The sequence below is a fragment of the Diplotaxodon limnothrissa genome, linkage group LG15, assembly GCF_057381915.1.
Source record: "Diplotaxodon limnothrissa isolate DT_005_m linkage group LG15, D_limnothrissa_male_GT1.1, whole genome shotgun sequence".
NCBI classification, from domain to species: Eukaryota; Metazoa; Chordata; class Actinopteri; order Cichliformes; family Cichlidae; genus Diplotaxodon; species Diplotaxodon limnothrissa.
Window position 1 is genome coordinate 36,253,081 of NC_140610.1, and position 16,261 is coordinate 36,269,341.

At 37.8% G+C, this 16,261-nt stretch overlaps 1 protein-coding gene across 1 annotated transcript; it reads right to left on the bottom strand.

Annotated features, from left to right (window-relative positions):
• Positions 1–1,364: 1,364 nt before the first annotated feature.
• LOC146617904 (FYN-binding protein 1) lies at positions 1,365–15,516 on the bottom strand. The gene is made up of 16 exons (XM_085373540.1): positions 15,361–15,516; positions 11,198–11,849; positions 10,234–10,348; positions 9,711–9,766; positions 9,516–9,553; positions 9,178–9,212; positions 8,588–8,687; positions 8,309–8,471; positions 6,267–6,414; positions 6,127–6,143; positions 5,712–5,772; positions 5,461–5,503; positions 5,162–5,324; positions 3,403–3,436; positions 1,502–1,539; positions 1,365–1,390 (listed from the first exon to the last, which is right to left on the bottom strand). Exons 1-16 carry the CDS (start codon positions 15,514–15,516, stop codon positions 1,365–1,367), a joined length of 1,845 nt encoding a protein of 614 aa, XP_085229666.1.
• Between the last annotated feature and the right edge of the window lie 745 nt (positions 15,517–16,261).

A 16,261-nucleotide genomic window follows, 5' to 3' on the forward strand; every position in this document is an offset into this window, starting at 1 on the left:
TTTTCCTCACTCACTTTGTGTTAATAGACCTCTCTGCATTGAATCATACTTGTTACTAATCTCTGTCTCTCTTTCACAGCATGTTTTTTATCCTGTCTTCCTTCTCTCACCCCAACCGGTCCCGGGAGATGGCCGCCCCTCCCTGAGCCTGGTTCTGCTGGAGGTTTCTTCCTGTTAAAAGGGAGTTTTTCCTTCCCACTGTTGCCAAAGTGCTTGCTTATAGAGGGTCATTTGATTTTGCGGTTTTTCTCTGTATGTATTATTGTAGGGTCTACCTTACAATATAAAGCACCTTGAGACTGTTGTTGTGATTTGGAGCTGTATAAATGAAATTGAATTGAATAGAACTGCTGAGTTATTTCAGCTTTGATGTAAACCTACCCAGACAGATAATGTGTAGCTGTCCTCACCTTAGTGATGGCAAACCTCTCAGTCTTTCTAGAAAATAAACTTTACCACAGCAGGAAAGGACTTTAACTCCCATTTGACTAAACATAATCAAACATTTTCACTAGTTGAGCTCTGTTTTTATTTTTTATTAAGGAACAAACAAAACAAAACAATCAATCATCAGATAAAAACTATTTTATTTAAATTATCTCAGAGGGTGAAAAATACACACATCAACAGTAATAGTGTATTTATTTTCTATACAAGCACTTTGACAAACACTGATGAGTTTGTTGACCTTCGACAATCTGTGTGCACTTACACTCACCAGCCACTTTATTAGCTATACATTACTAATATAAGGTTCCAGCCCACATTTTGTTTTTAAAACCATTTTTAATTCTTTATGGCAGAGATTCAAGTGTCACTGCAGATTTTGTTGGCTGCACATCCATGTTGTGAGTCTGTGAGTCCATGAACAGGACCGAGATCTGGTGACTGTGGAGGCCATTTGAGTAGAGTGAGCTCTGTGACATCACGTGTTGATACGTTGAGCAGGTAATATAGTGGCAGGTGAGTGAAGGTTTACAGTAAGTTTGTTTACACAGTCTTATTATGAGTGACCTTTTGTGGACAAAAAAACCCCAAGTCCTTATAAATTATTATATTTATATTTAAGTTTGATATATCGTTTGATTTTGTCAGTTTGAATAATTACACAGTTGGATTAAGTTTGAACTTTTATACAGCTTAGCACAAACAAATCTACAGAAACTCTACAAACCTGTGACTTTTCAACACATTTCTGAAGTTTGTGCAATCAAATAAAGCATCTGTATCCAGACAGATTCTGTCTTTACTTGATTTTCTAGCATCCAGTTTTTGGTTATAGTTCGATAAAGCTAAAAAATGTTTGGTTTGTTTGTTTCCTTTTCTCTCTTGTATGTTTAGTTTGATACACTTTAATAATCATGTTACAGAGAATCGTTGTCGTAGACATCTGAAACAAAACAGAGAAAGAAAATGCGCCTTTATACTTGCACTTCAATTACAAATGACAAAAGCTCAGTCTGACTGGATTTTATTGCAGAGTATAAAAACGGAAACTTACCATCTGCATAGTCGACGTCATCATAAATGTCTTGTTCCCTGCAAAAGAATATTTGGAACTTGTGATATTCCATAAGCTTCATCAACAAGGTTTAAACTAAACTAGTTAAAAGCAGAAAAGATGGTTATATACAAGCCATTGCTGTGACGTGCATATTTTTTGTAACTGAGTGGATAATTTCAGTTTTAATGTTAGTTTATGAATACATGAATAGATTTCCAATAATAATATATGCTTCTGAGGCCCAGACAAAAACAAGGTTTGGATATTTAGATAAGATTTGTAAAAGACAGTTTCACAAAGACTACATGTGAAAAAAACATTTTATTCAACTAAAATAAAAACAAAAACTAGACTTTCAGAAAAAAGACAAAGCTAAAATAAAACAAAAACATGAAGCGAGTATCTTTAGTTTTAGCACTTGTACATTTTGTAAAACGTATTATTAGCATTTGGCTGATGAGGATTTGATGGGCAGTTTGTGTGTATTGGATTTTTGTGTTTTACTGGGTTTCCTGTCTCTTGCTTCTGTTCTCCAGAAACACTAAATAAAGGATTAAAACGAACACTGAAACTAATAAAAACTGAAGCAAAACTAAACATTTTAAGCAATTGAAACTAAACTGAAACAAGCAAACTGGCTCCTGAAATGAACTGAAGCTAGACTGAAATTTTTTTTAAGTTAAAATTAAAAAATAAATAAATAAATAAAGCTAAAAACAAATTAGAAAATACAAAACTGTAATAACTTTTGTTACATTTTTTTTAATGGTTATTTATGATTTTTCATCTTGGCTCTTGCTTGATAACAAAACGATTTAATGTGATAAAATGATCCTCATTCGTATGTACTCCTATTTCATAAACACAGAAACAAGAAGAATAGAAGAAAAGTGAAAGCTCAGAGGAGCCGGAATCGGGGGAAAAAGACAATGCCTGAAATCTGCTGTGGATAATAAGCATTGTGGAAGCTGCTGAAGCTGTGGGAAGGGAAACATCAGCTCATCTAGACGGGCACTCTACACTTTAAGTGAGGTTTCCCCTTCCAGAGGATATTATTCTTTCCCCTGTTATCAATCTTATTTGTTACTGTGATCGACTGCCTAATGTTGAAGAATCTGTCTCAACCTATTAATAGGACCCAGAATAATATAAAGCTAAAGAAAGGAGAGGTGCAGTTTAATGCACTTTTAGCAATACATTAATAATTATATAAATCAGTAAATAGTTGAAGAAATCAAACTTTTAGGTGGTTATGCACATTTGTGTGTACCTGAATTCCACTTAAAAGGTTTCTACTTCCTGTTCTGCATGTTGTAATGAAAAAACGACACAGTCCTAGCTTGCACATTGCTTCGCATGCACACAGACAGCGTGTGTCCTCACACATCTAGTATACATGCAAATATACTTGCCAGGTCGGGGGGCAACCAATGTAAAACTAGGAATATGTTTAGTTATAAAATTTCAAATTCTTTTGTCCTTCAATACAGGTGTTCAAGTAACAGCCTGTATAAAATGAAAATATTTGCAAAACTCAGGAGGCACGAAAAAAGTGCAAAAAAAAAAAAAATGCAATTAAATTAATGTTATTTAAACCTCTAACACTGTCTACTACATTAGTGTTAGTTTTAATTTCAAAGATGGGAATTTATATAATAAATTCCTAGATGCAATGATCGGATTAAATTAGTTTCAACAGATCTTTTTAAACAGTATCATGCACTCGGACACACAGATGTGCACATCAATGACCCTTATATTATACATTTCATACACTAAGCTTTTATCTTTGACAATCTTCAAAAAACACACATTTAGTGTGATTTATTACTTCTTTACACTTTAAGGAAGTACATTGACATAGTCAGTCACATATGAAGTCAGGAGGATTCACTTACATTGGAAGAAGAAGAGATCTGGACACATAACCATCTGTGAAACAGGAGACAGCACAGAAATTATCACTATTTATTATCATCATTTGAAATATTGAAATACTTTTTGAATTATTGTCTGATATTACTACACAAAAATGATCTGTGTTGTGTTTTTATTACTCCATAAAGACTTAAAAGGCCGATGGGTATTGTTGTTGCCCTGCTGGGCTGGCAGGCGATGTGAATGTGATAGCTTGAGACCGAGCCGACGTAGGAGTTTCAAATTTATATAGCGTAGGTGTAGCTACTAAAAATCTCAAACGAGTTCGAATCCCAGTGACGTGACCTCAAAATCAAGGTGAAGTCCACCAGTACATCTTTACTTAGGTTAGAGGGATTGTTCTCTGTGGAGTTCATTCATGTATTGGCATATGTTAGTTCATCCTCACTAGTACTGTATCTTCTTGTATCCTGTCAAATCTTAATCTTCTTGTGTCATGTTGTCAAGTCCTTGTCGCTGTGTAATAACGCTTCCTCTTTTATTTTGGTAGGCATTTGTCTCCCGTGTCTTATATTTCATTTTTCTTTCTTTGTCATTACCTTGATTAGCTTCAGCTGTGTTTTGTTACTCTAGTGTTTCCATTCTCCCTGATTACCTCATTAGTGCATATAGATCACTAGTCTCCCTACAGTCATTGTCAGTGTCTTTTCTTTTGTTGTTGTTGTTGTTATAATTGTGTGCTTCATGTGTTTCTTTAAGAGTTTGCTGTTTTTATGTGTTACTGTGAATTTTGCTTCTTTTGTCCATAGACTTCTACCGTCAGTCTAATTAACAGTTATTTTTTTTATACTTTGTCTGCATATCCTGCATTTGGATCCCTCTTTGCTGTGACTGTGACACTATGTTTTAAAGACTTTCATTGAACATCAGTGATTATAAAGGAGTAAATTCTTGTAACTTTGTTGTTCTCTTGGCTTTATCTTTCTGTGGCACAAATTTGTGTTTAATTGAAATATCTTAAGTTTTATGGTAATATTTGGGTCAGGTTTAACCAACAAGAAAGGATATAGGAAGAAATGTCAATGGCCTGATCTTTCATCAAGCAGCAGCAGATCAACATATTCAGCAAATACTGTGCTGTAGAGAGAGAAGATGTCATTTTATAATAATTATAAATAATAAAGAAATAAACTAAAACTGTGTGACATCCCCTTTTATTATTACTAGAAATAATGTTTTATTTGGCTTTCATTTGAGGTAATTTTTTATTTAGTTAATTAATATTTTTGGGAATATGATTGCACTGTTTTGTTTTGTTTTTCCAGCATGCTCTTATTATTATTATTATTATTATTATTATTATTATTATTATTATTATTATTATTATTATTATTATTATTATTATTATTATAATAATCTTCACAGCAGTTTCTTGTCTAATCTTTGTTTTTAATGTTGTCTTTAAGTCACCATTGACTCCATCTGGGCCATGTTCAAACACATAAACATACAAATGGCTGAAATGTTTTAATTATAAAGCCTCTTCTGCGAAAGGTTTAGAAGATGCGTACATCTTTTACAGGAATTTTATTTCTTTTTCCAGAGGCCGTAATGAACGACATATGAAAAGAACAGTAAGAAAAGCTCATGACATCATATATTTGAAAAAGGACAAACAAACAAAATCCCAGAGTACTTCATGTTTTCTTAAACCAATGAACTGCAAATTCTCCAAATTACAATTACAAAAGTGAATGAGATGCTGATGGTTTTACATACATTTCCCAAACCTGTTGCGACACAGAGCTTTCTTGCTGTTGGTGAGCTGGATGACATCCACAATCTCTCCCTGTGTTACAGGCAGATCTTTTGCTCCTGGTTTCTTTATGATGGAGTTAGGATCCACTAACATGGTGTGCAGCACCCTGAGTGGTCCATCATACTGGGAAACAGTCACAGTGGTCGAATTAAAAAAAATAATGAAAAGGGCGATTCCCATTGCATGAGTAAAAAACAAACAAACATCTGAATTGATTGCAATGCAGATGGCACTCTGCAAAGTTTTTAAAAAGGTTTACCTTAAATTTTTTTTTCAAATCCTTCTCCACTTTGGGGTCTATGCTGAAAAATATAATATGGTATAACAGTTAATCACAAATTAATTCATTATCAATTTTCTCATTGTTAAATTTAGTTTTTCTTTAACACCATCTGATGTCACCAGTGACTAGATCTGCACACGTAAAAGTTATTTTTATGATGAAAATTCACTAATACTTAGTCATCAATATCTCAGCCTTCTTCAAATTAATTGGGGGTTAACTGATACCTGATTTCAGGTGGCGGAGGTGGGAAATCTTCAGGTAGTGGTTGGACATCATCATAGTCATCTGAGAACCAAAAAAAAGTCCATAAAACAGATGCTAAAAGGAATAAATAATAGTAAATAATAAATGCTACATAATAAGAAATAATAATAAATATTATCTGATGAAAGAAACTGTTTCAAATATTTGTCATTAAAACTAAAATTTTTTAAAAGTACATAGCTATCACTTGCATACTGCAAGATTGCCAAGTAGCTCATAGAAATGTTCTAGAAAAGACAAATTAGGCACCAAATATATCCCTATACATTTTTCCACTAGAGAAAAATACAAGAGAAAAATCCTTTTGTATTTTTATATCATCTTAACTTGGCATAGATTGTTATTTGCACTTCACTGTGGTCTGCAGTCACTTACCCTCATCTTGAATCAGGCTGCAAGTTAGAGGAAACATACAAACAAGGGTTTAGTTGGAAGAGACGTGAGTAAAACTGAAAATGAAATTCAACTGAACAGATGTGAAGCTGCAGCAGAATTAGCAATCTCTTATCCTGCACCTGTCTCTGTTGTCGGAGTCCATATTAAAGATCTGTGGTGGGTCCGGGGGTGGTGGAGGTAACGCTTGTGAGTTTGATTTTTTGTACCCGTGTTTGATCTTCACTGCTTCATAGTCAATATCCACACACGAGTTGTTGATGTATCCATCTGCAGAGAAGTGCAACAACAAAATGAAGCACTGTGGCTTGATTGTGACATTTCATGATTATACGATACGTATTAGCCACACATAATCATCTAATACCCAGAATCTGATCTGTATATTAGATGATTATTACTTATTTTATTACTTAATAAAACTAGATTTATGCTAAATAGCCACAGCACAGAATCCTAGAAGAAAGATGAATCAAGTGTCTTTGAACATGGCATGGTTGTTGGTGCCAGGATTTTCCCAGATAGTGGTCCAAAAAAGAGAAAATATCCAGTGAATGGCAGTCCTCTGGGTGAGAATGCCTTATTGAGGTCAGAGGGGAATAGCCAGACTGCTTTGAGCTGATAAAAACACAACAGTCATGGAAATAACCACTTATGACAATCAGAGGATGCAGAAGAGCATCTTTCAACACAACATGTTAAACCTTGAAGCACATGGGGTACAGTAGCAGAAGACCACACTGGTTGGCAATCCTGTCAGCTAAGAACAGGAAACTGTGGCCACAATTAACACGAGCTCACCAAAACTGAACAACAGAAGATTGGATAAAAGTCTAGTCTGATGATGAGTCCTGATCTCTGCCGCCACGTTATGGTAGTAGAATCAGAATTTGGGATAAACACCTTGAAAGCATGGATCGATTGTATCAATGGCTCAGGCTTCTCTTCATGGTGGGGGCACAGTTTGGGATCTTGAGTACCAACTGAGTATTCTTTGGTGCTTCCAGCAGGAACAAGTCACAAAGCTCAAATATATGACAATTAGTTCATTGTATTCAGATAGACTCCACAGTCAGTAGATGTCAATCCAGTAGAGCACCTTTGGGATGTGATTGAATGGGAGACATTACAGATGCACAGCTACAAATCTGGATCAGCTGCACCAAAATCTCCAAGGAGTCGTGTTGAATTTCTACTCAATTTCACAAAGAATTAAAGATATTCTAAGATCACAGGCACATCCAAAGGGGTAGCTAACAAAGTGAGCAGTGAATGTATATTTATATCCAGAGTCTGCATTTCTAACATTAACACAGGAAGCAGTTGTTTCTCAGTTCCATATGAGAGTTCAACTATTGTTAAATGAATCCGTGCAGAGGGAGCAACAGCATCACTCTCCTGCTACATAAGCACGCTTACACCATAATGTGCTAAAGTTCTGTCACACTAACTGCATTTTGTTTACATTGTAACTTTGTGATACTTTAGACGTTATGGTCTCAAATGCTCAGTTGCAGATACTTTATATTTTTGAGGACATAGTAAAATAAATAAATAAAGTGAAAAGTTGTTGCCAGAGCCCTTTGAGGAAGTAAGGAACAGAAAAAATATCTTACAGAAGGAAGTACCGTAATTAACGACTTTCGGGGGGAAAAGTGCGAAAGCTGCATTATTTGAGTTTTCATTTGTCAGTTACTGGCATTACTTTGCTTTTTTGATGAACAAATGAAAAAAAATAAAATCAGTAGGAAGAAACTGAATAAATCTGACATGAAAGAGGGACCTTGTGCTAAAATACCACGCCAAGAGGTCCTCACCAAGCAACTCACTTACCCAGTCACACACACCTTCATACAGTCCTTCACTCTAAGCCTAATTATTGCCTAATTCTCACACACACACTCTGCACCAGGATACTTTGATATGCAGACTGGAGGAGCCGGAGATCAAACCATCAAGACTTCCGATTGGTAGACGCCCTGCTTCATCTCCTGAACCACAGCTACGATAATATCACCACCGACGACAATAACCAGTGTTTCAGATGGAAAACTTTGATGCAGAAGTCTCTACTTTGTTTGCTTTCTTTTTTCTTTTGATATTTTGGTACAAGTCAATTTATTCAAAGGCTTTCTTTATGTGATTGACTGAAATGTAAACTTACAGTTTCCATTCATAGTGCGTGCCAACCATCTGCCTCCCGGGTTACCCGTCACACGGAGGATCTCCACGCTGTCCCCCTGGTGCACGCTCAGGTCCAGTTTCCCTTCCCCATTCCAGTCGTACCGGACTTTGGCGGTGTGAATAACCTCTATCTCTCCTTGTAACTGCACGGGGGAAAGATATAATGTTTACACCAAAGGGATGAGGCGGAGCAGGATAACTTAACCATTAACCATTCAGGCTAACTTAAAAGTCATCTTTTCTCTCTCCGTGTCTTTACCTGAAATTTCTTCTTGAGCTCACTCATTTTTTTCTGAATCTCTTTCATGTCCTTCTCCTGTTTCTTCTTAACTTCTTTCATGGTGGCTTTCTCTTGCTCCCTATAAGAGAAGAATCAAATAAACAAACGAAGACCGGCCACCTTTTAAAAGAATTCCCCCTTCACAGATTTTGAGTTAGGTGCCTTTATTTTTCGTTTTCTGGGCAGATAAATGTTTCACACATAAGCGTTTTACACAAAAAGTTTTTCAAGTTCTCCAGTCTTCCCACATTTCGACAGACGTTGCCTGAATTCTGTCACAATGTTTTTGCTTTAACAGGAAATTCTGTATGTTGAATCACAGGAAATGAGTGTGACTTACTCTTTATAGTAAACGATAAATAAAGATGTAGATATCGTACCAAGGTACCATTTGTTGCACTGTAACTTAAATACTGCACCACAGATCACTTATGAGTTGCAAAAATAACAGAAGCAGCAACAGAAACAATAGAAACTGTAGACTGCTTTCTGTTCATGCAGCTGCAGCCACATTTCTATTAAATAGAGACTCAGTGGTTTAATGGGGAAGACAGAACATTCATACTTACTCATCAATCATCTCATACACCTCGTCGTCATCATCCTGCAAGAGAAAAGCTTTTATTTGTACCCGTAAAGAGCAAAGACAAGTCATCTTGTACGGGATTATTAGATAAAAGCGGCACTTCTGATTACTTCTGATAAAAGAGTGCCTTTTTGTAGATTTTCAAAGCTTAAATCAAAAAATGATCAGAGCTGTTTATTTTTTGTGCCTTATTATTTTCTAAGAGTGCAATGTTGGTTTTAAACCTAGTCTATTAACAGATTCAGGGAAATGTGCACTATGTTCTTGCAAAGCGAGACTTCCACGGTGGTAAATTTTTCGTTTTTGCTTTTCTTTACTCACCCCATCAACACACTGTGAACTGTGTTCGCTGCAGTTCTCTGTAAAGTAACGCAAAATATAAATTATAAACCGATATGTGAAAACATATCTATAATAACATATCTCTAATAGAAAACACAATGTTAAAAATACCAAGCAGTGACTATAGCTCAGACAATGTGTCAGAGAAGCTTCAAGAACAAAACAAGTCTTCACCATTTTTGTCAATGTCGATATCGTCATAGGGATCCTGTTCGTCTTCGTCCAGGTCCCTGAAATCGACAATCAGACAGGTTTCTCTGATTACTGGTCAGCAAGTGCTTTGTTACATCTGTATTGACTCAGTAGGAAAAAGCTTAATTTGACTGTTAAAACCATCATCCAGTCAATAAGGTTTTTCTTTGAAAGTATACTTAGGTGTGTTCAAAATGCATTTTGAGAAACAGTGTTGCTGTGCAACAGGCGAATCCTTGCACATATTTTCTAATCTCGGGTCACGACTGCAGCAGCGGTAAACCCTCTGCTTCGTAATTCTTCAGCATCTCTTGCCCGCACTAGATGTAAATGAAGTCATTTGAAAGCTGAAACTAAGGTGTCCTATAATACTTGGTTTAAAACACTAAGAGTTTCACACAGTTTCCTTTGCATCAGTTCAGCAGCACTGGGCCTCTTACATAAGAGGCTCAAAACCAGACATAACAGGGCTTCACATCATCGTTGTGTTAACCCAAATACTTACGCAGAGGCAATCTGCCGCTGCAGTCTGTTGGGTTTGTCAGAGCGTTGTGGAGGTTTTGGAGGACTGACCACTGCCGGTGGTGCTACAGGTAAAGACATCCTTCTGCTTCCTGAGCCTACAAAGAGTAGCAGAGAAAAAAATCTTTGCACAATGACGTTACGACAAAATGAAATGGATGAAAGAAGTGTAATCCCACAAAAAGCAATCACACAAACAGCAGAAATTACTGCTTTACACACGCGATGTTTGGTGCTCTGTTTGGTGCTCTGTTTGAGTGTTCTGCTTTTTCCTTTAAAGTGGTTGAACAAATCAAGTTTTTAGCACATTTTTGTCACTGACAAAGCACACTGAGGACTGTCAGTGTCAGAATCTGTCTCATTACAAGATTTGAAAACAGATTCTTTTTAAAAGTCTCTCCTCCTTTTAAGAGTCTGATTTATTTTCCAATAAATCAGACTTAATGCTTGATTTACGTTCGGAGCTTTACCTCACCGCAGATTGCTGTTGTCCCTTTTAGATTTGATTTGGACAATTCTGACATTTTCAGCCATTGTAGCAAGAAAATTAAAGACACGGTTATGTTTCTGTCCATCTCCGTGACAGGACATGACAGCGTGAAGAACATCAGGTCCACTTAACTGAGCAGCTCAAAGGAAGTTAGTCATCATTCATTTTATTATTTGTATTCTGGGAGTTCAGTTAGGAGCGCCCCAGGGCAGCTGTGGCTACAATGTAGCTTGCCATCACCAGTGTGTGAATGTGTGTGTGAATGGGTGAATGACTGAATGTAGTGTATAGCGCTATACAAATGCAGGCCATTTACCATTTTACCATAAACTATACACCAGCCACAGTCACAGTACAGCAGACACAAACAAGTCAAGATGGTCTCACTTACTGTGTTAACTTAATATGATGGCGCACCTTATTAAGGGACTTGAACACCTGAACCAGACAGACTTACCATCACTCGTCCTCGGGGCAGGAAGAGCAGGAGGAAGCCCTCTCCTGTTCCTCCGAAACGGCTCCAAGTTGACAGTCGGAGGTCTTTTAGGTTTCACGGGCATCGGTCCTTCAGGGGGCAGAGGCCTCCTCAGTGGGGTCACTTCCCCCGCGCTCCTCTGTCGAGGCTGCTGTCTGAGTGGAAGAGGGGTAGAGGTGGGAGGTGGAACAGGAGCTGAGCTTCCAGCTCCTAGTCGGGGTACCTGGGGTACCTGGGGGACCTGGGGGACCGGGGGGACCGGGGACTTCTGATGCCTCAGCATCATGTTCTGTAGCATCTCCCCCGTCTGCTTGACTTTGGTAGCATCTGTTGGCTGAATGGGGGTTCTGAGTCCAGCATAGGCAGGCGGTCGAGGGAACGAACCCGGTCTGGGAGGGATCGAAGCCGCCATCGGCTCAATTCTCGGGAGTCTCACCGGGCCTGGGCCAGCCAGATGAGGAGGAATCGTGGGTGAAAGTCTCTGTGTCAGCTCGCTCTCTGCCACTGGAAGAATGGCTCTCCCAAACCCAGGTCGAGGAGATTTCGGCGAGCCGCTGTCCCGGCTGCTGGTATCCGAGGTGCTGGATTTGCTGTTGAACTTGGCTCTCAGAGCCTTGACATCAACGCTGTCCCCCTGAAAACAACACAAGAGCAGAATCTCAACTGCAGCAGCTCTGCTTGTAAAGCAGGAAGTTAGCAGCGCAGCACAGAGCAAGGCATGCCCCCCACGCACACAAACACACACACATCAAACCCCTACGCTATCTTTACAAAGTGAGAATGCAGCGTGCAACAACACTGTTTCCTGGTTTGTTTTGATGTTCACAGAACTGATAGCTCTCTTTGCAGCACTTGAAACTTCTTGGTGAACTCTGAACACCAAAGAACCAAATGATGTGAGAAGTAATTATTATTAGATGTTAGTCAAGAATAATAATAATAATAATAAAAAAGTAGATCAGCACAAATGCATTTTTAAAAAGCATGTGAGCTAAAGTCCTGTTTGCCGAGATTTTTGGTGAAAGTAAACACAGGGGGAAAACAAAAATCTTGTCACTCTTGAGAAATATGCTAAATGAAAGCATCTTCTAATAAAACACAATGTTATGCACTGAGGGCTCAACCCTGGGACCAGCTGTTTTACTTCTTACCCTTGGGTCATCTTAACAGGCTCATTAATTCGTACTTCAGCTATATTGAAGATAAACAGTAGTGCCTCAGTGCTTCACCATTAATAATCCTCAGTTTTACCATCACAGCTGACCTTGTTGTGTTTGGCTGTGTTTAGCTTCTCCGGCGACCTCAAATCACCTCCTTGAAATCTTTGACAAGAATTTAAATTTTGAACGTGATCTCCGAGCTCACCCAGTCTCATTTATTTCATCTAAGAAGCACAAATCAAACCTCTGCTGTCATTTAACAAGTTGGAACTTTTATTTTCTCCCATCTCGATTATTTGAACTCATTGTTCATGCGTGTTTCTAAGTCCTCTGGTTGGTTTAGATGCAGCAGCCAAACGCCACATCACCCATATTCTTGCTTCCCTGCATGAACTAGAGGTCGTTTTAAAATATCGTTCATCACGTATAAATCCTGCTGAGACCTCGTTCGGTCTGTTGTCTTTGATCAGGACTTTTTGTTTTTTGAAATCCATTTTTCCAAAGCTTAAACTTTGGAAAAATGTTGTTGCGGTTTTGCGGATGACTGAAGATAGGATAGGACTGGTTCACATCAAAACTGTGGACCAATTTGCAATTGTGCATTTTAAAATAAAGTTATCAGTGCCAAAACCAAGTCTGATACCAGCGCTTTGTTTTGTCCATATTTGTAATCTGTTTGTTTCCCTGCAATGCTGCAAAATAACCTATTATGACAATCATGGCAGCATAATCCGAGCAGATTTGTTTGGATCAACACTTCCTCAAACACATTACTGGTTAAAGTCATTTTAATGGTGATGTATTGAGACCTAAACTGCACATCTTGCAGCTATTCTAAGTAAGTAAGTACAAATGAAATTATGACTTAAGATGACTGAAGATAAATATTGCAAAGTGCTTCACAACAACAAAGTTTTTAGTGGGAGTTCAATGGGAGCGAGTCCACCGTTACTCCAAAAGCTTTAGTTCTCAGCCTCGTCTGCTCCACATGCAGCGGGCCACATGACCTCATATAACCTGCTGGGGATCAAATCAAATCAAATCAAATCACTTTTATTGTCACATCACATGTGCAGGTACATTGGTACAGCACTTGTGAGTGAAATTCTTGTGTGCGAGCTTCACAAGCAACAGAGTTGTGCAAAATACAATAATGTAAACAAGCAAAATACAAGAATGGCTACATCTGAAAATAATAATAAATATATGTACAAATATATGTATCAATGTAAACGTTTATTTATGTGTGCTGGTGAATGTCCATTTTTAAAAGGAATGAGTTGGAAATCGTAAATTACTCTGCTGCATCACTTTATTCAGTTCAGTTTAGAGTATTTCACATGTTCTCTAGCAAGCTGGCAGTAGACTATTTATAAAGGTGGATGACCTCACTGCTCCCTAAAAGTAAAGCCAAGACATATCAAGACACTGCTGACTCCAGTGAGGGCTTCCACTGAGTGAGAAAAAACCCCGTAAACATCAGAATATCTTTCTCCAAAGTTGTTTTTCAATCATTTTTAGTAGATCTTGTGAGTGTGAGTAGATCTCACTGATGTACTATCAAGCATTAATCAGACATTTAGTGTTACAAACACGGGATGTGATGTCATGCGTGACACCTGCACTGAAAAAGGCAGTCACGAAGGGAGCTGCTTACTTCTTCTTGGAAACTGTACCTCAAGATCTGCAGATCTGAGGGAACTTATGCAAGTTAAACGTGTGCTGTGTAAACTATTCGTTAAACTAATGTTGTTAATCGCTCTGACAACAATAAGAAAAGAAAAATTAAAAAGTACATTACTCATAGCCTGATCACTGCAACATCACTCACTGATTAATGCCCCATCTTGAAGCTGTTAGCCGAGGCTTTCATTTTGTCTTTGTATTTTAAAAGTCAGCATGTGAGTGAGGAAGGGACCAGACTGAGAACTAGGAGGACGGCGCTCTCCGTGACATTTGGGACGAAGACACATTTTATTGTAGTTGTAGCTTCTGTACACCACTGCAGTGGATTATAAATCAAAGAACAAAGATGTCACTGAACTGATGACTGATCACAAATTTAGCATGAGCTGTTTGAGACTGACAGTCACTTTTATGCACAGCCTTCACATTTTAGTGAACTAACATCAATTTAAACATATATATAAAAAATACTCCTTTGAATGCTTGCATGAAAGAACAACTCACCAAATGCTGTTTTTTCCATTGAGTTGCTCTACTAGTCCTTTACTGCACCTGCCTTTAGCTGCTGCTTGTTTGAGGGTCTCTCTGCTTTCAGTTTTGTATTCAATAATAGAAAAGCATGCACTATTCGGTGGAGATCATGTGACTTACTTGGCCATTGAAGAATATTCTTTAATTGGCCTCAAGAAACTCTTGTTGCTTGGTTTGGGTCATTATCTATTTTCACAGTGAGGTGCTTTCTGATTGCTTCTGCAGCATTTGGCTTAAGCTGAGCAGAGAGTATGGTTCTGTTTGACACATAATGCTTTGGATCATGATCTGTTTCTCCCTTTCTTCATACTTTTCCTCATCATTCTGGTACAAGTTCATCTTGGTTACAACTGTCCAATAAGTTATTTATTTATTTACTCGTTTTTTACAGAACTGTTTAAGGTGGAGCCGCTTTTTTATGCTTTGCACCATTATGCCACACATGCCATTGAAGAGCCATTGAAACATTCATTACATGTGTGTTCATGTTAACCTTGCACAAGTTCGTTTTTATTGATACCTCTGTAAAGCACTTTGGGATACTACATAAATACGTTGTACTTACTGTTGTCTCTTTCTACGTGAACAGAACACTCACACCAAGGCAGACAGTCTTCAACATGTGACATGTTGTTGCTCACCTTTTGTGTAAGATGTTTATGAGCCAAGTAGGGGTGCAAAAAGGCTTAAGCCAAGGGACAGAGGAGGAAGGTACTGGCACGTTTTCCAGAGCTCACAAAAACAATCATATGACTTGCAGGAAAGCACCTTGATGACAGAGAGGTTTGCACCTGTGACCCTGGTGCACGAGTTTCTAGAAGTTACTGGCATGCGCTTCATCTGTGCATGACAGGGTGTTTTGCTTTGCTTTGCTGGTGACTGAGCACGGATCTCCCAACGCTTAATCAGCTTTTCAGAGGTCATTTCCCGTCTGATCGCTCTGTGAACCACAACGCACTGCTGCTAGCTGGTTGCTATCATACTGGCAGTTTTAACTAGACATCCACTGCATTTGAATATTTCCAAATGGCTGAAAATGAAAATGGACAGAACTGCAAACTAATATTAATTATTTAATTAATATTTCCAAGTAAACAGATGAGAAAATTAAAATAAATATATTATTTTTCCCCTATAACCTCAAGATTTTTATGCATTTTATGCATTTTATGTTTAGTCATGTTATTCTTAAAAAATGTTTCATATGGATGAAACAATGGATAATAATTAGCATCTCTGTGAAGCTTATATTTAAAATATTTTGTAGACATTGGGGTTTTTAAATGAATCCTTATGAAGTAAATCAAGAGAGGTTGCGTAGTGCTGGATGGTAGAAGCGGAAATAGAGAGAGAAACATTTTAGAGATCATTATTATTATTATCATCCTTTATTTATTCAGGTGAAAAGTCACATTGAGATTTAAATCTTATTTCCCAGTAACCCGGCCTTTCAAAATGCTCACAGCATCAAAAGAACCGTAAGGGAGATACAATCGAAACGGAAGCTGTGAAACATGAGGAATGAATATCTCAGCTGTTGACAAAATAAAAACAATAAACGAATCACACCATCACTCAGTGTCACTCGTTCAGGCTGTGAGCTGTGCAAAGTCAAAAAGTAGCTGAAGAGCAGGAAGTGCTCGCAACCACACACCTCCATACCTCAGCT

Coding starts and splice junctions, on each gene's coding strand:
- LOC146617904 (XM_085373540.1), bottom strand. CDS start 15,516: ATGACCTCTGAAAAGCTGATTAAGCGTTGGGAGATCCGTGCTCAGTCA. Junction 3,437..5,161: donor TCGCAACAGGTTTGGGAAAT/GTATGTAAAACC, acceptor CCTGTTTCACAG/ATGGTTATGTGTCCAGATCT. Junction 1,540..3,402: donor AGATCTCTTCTTCTTCCAAT/GTAAGTGAATCC, acceptor ATTCTTTTGCAG/GGAACAAGACATTTATGATG.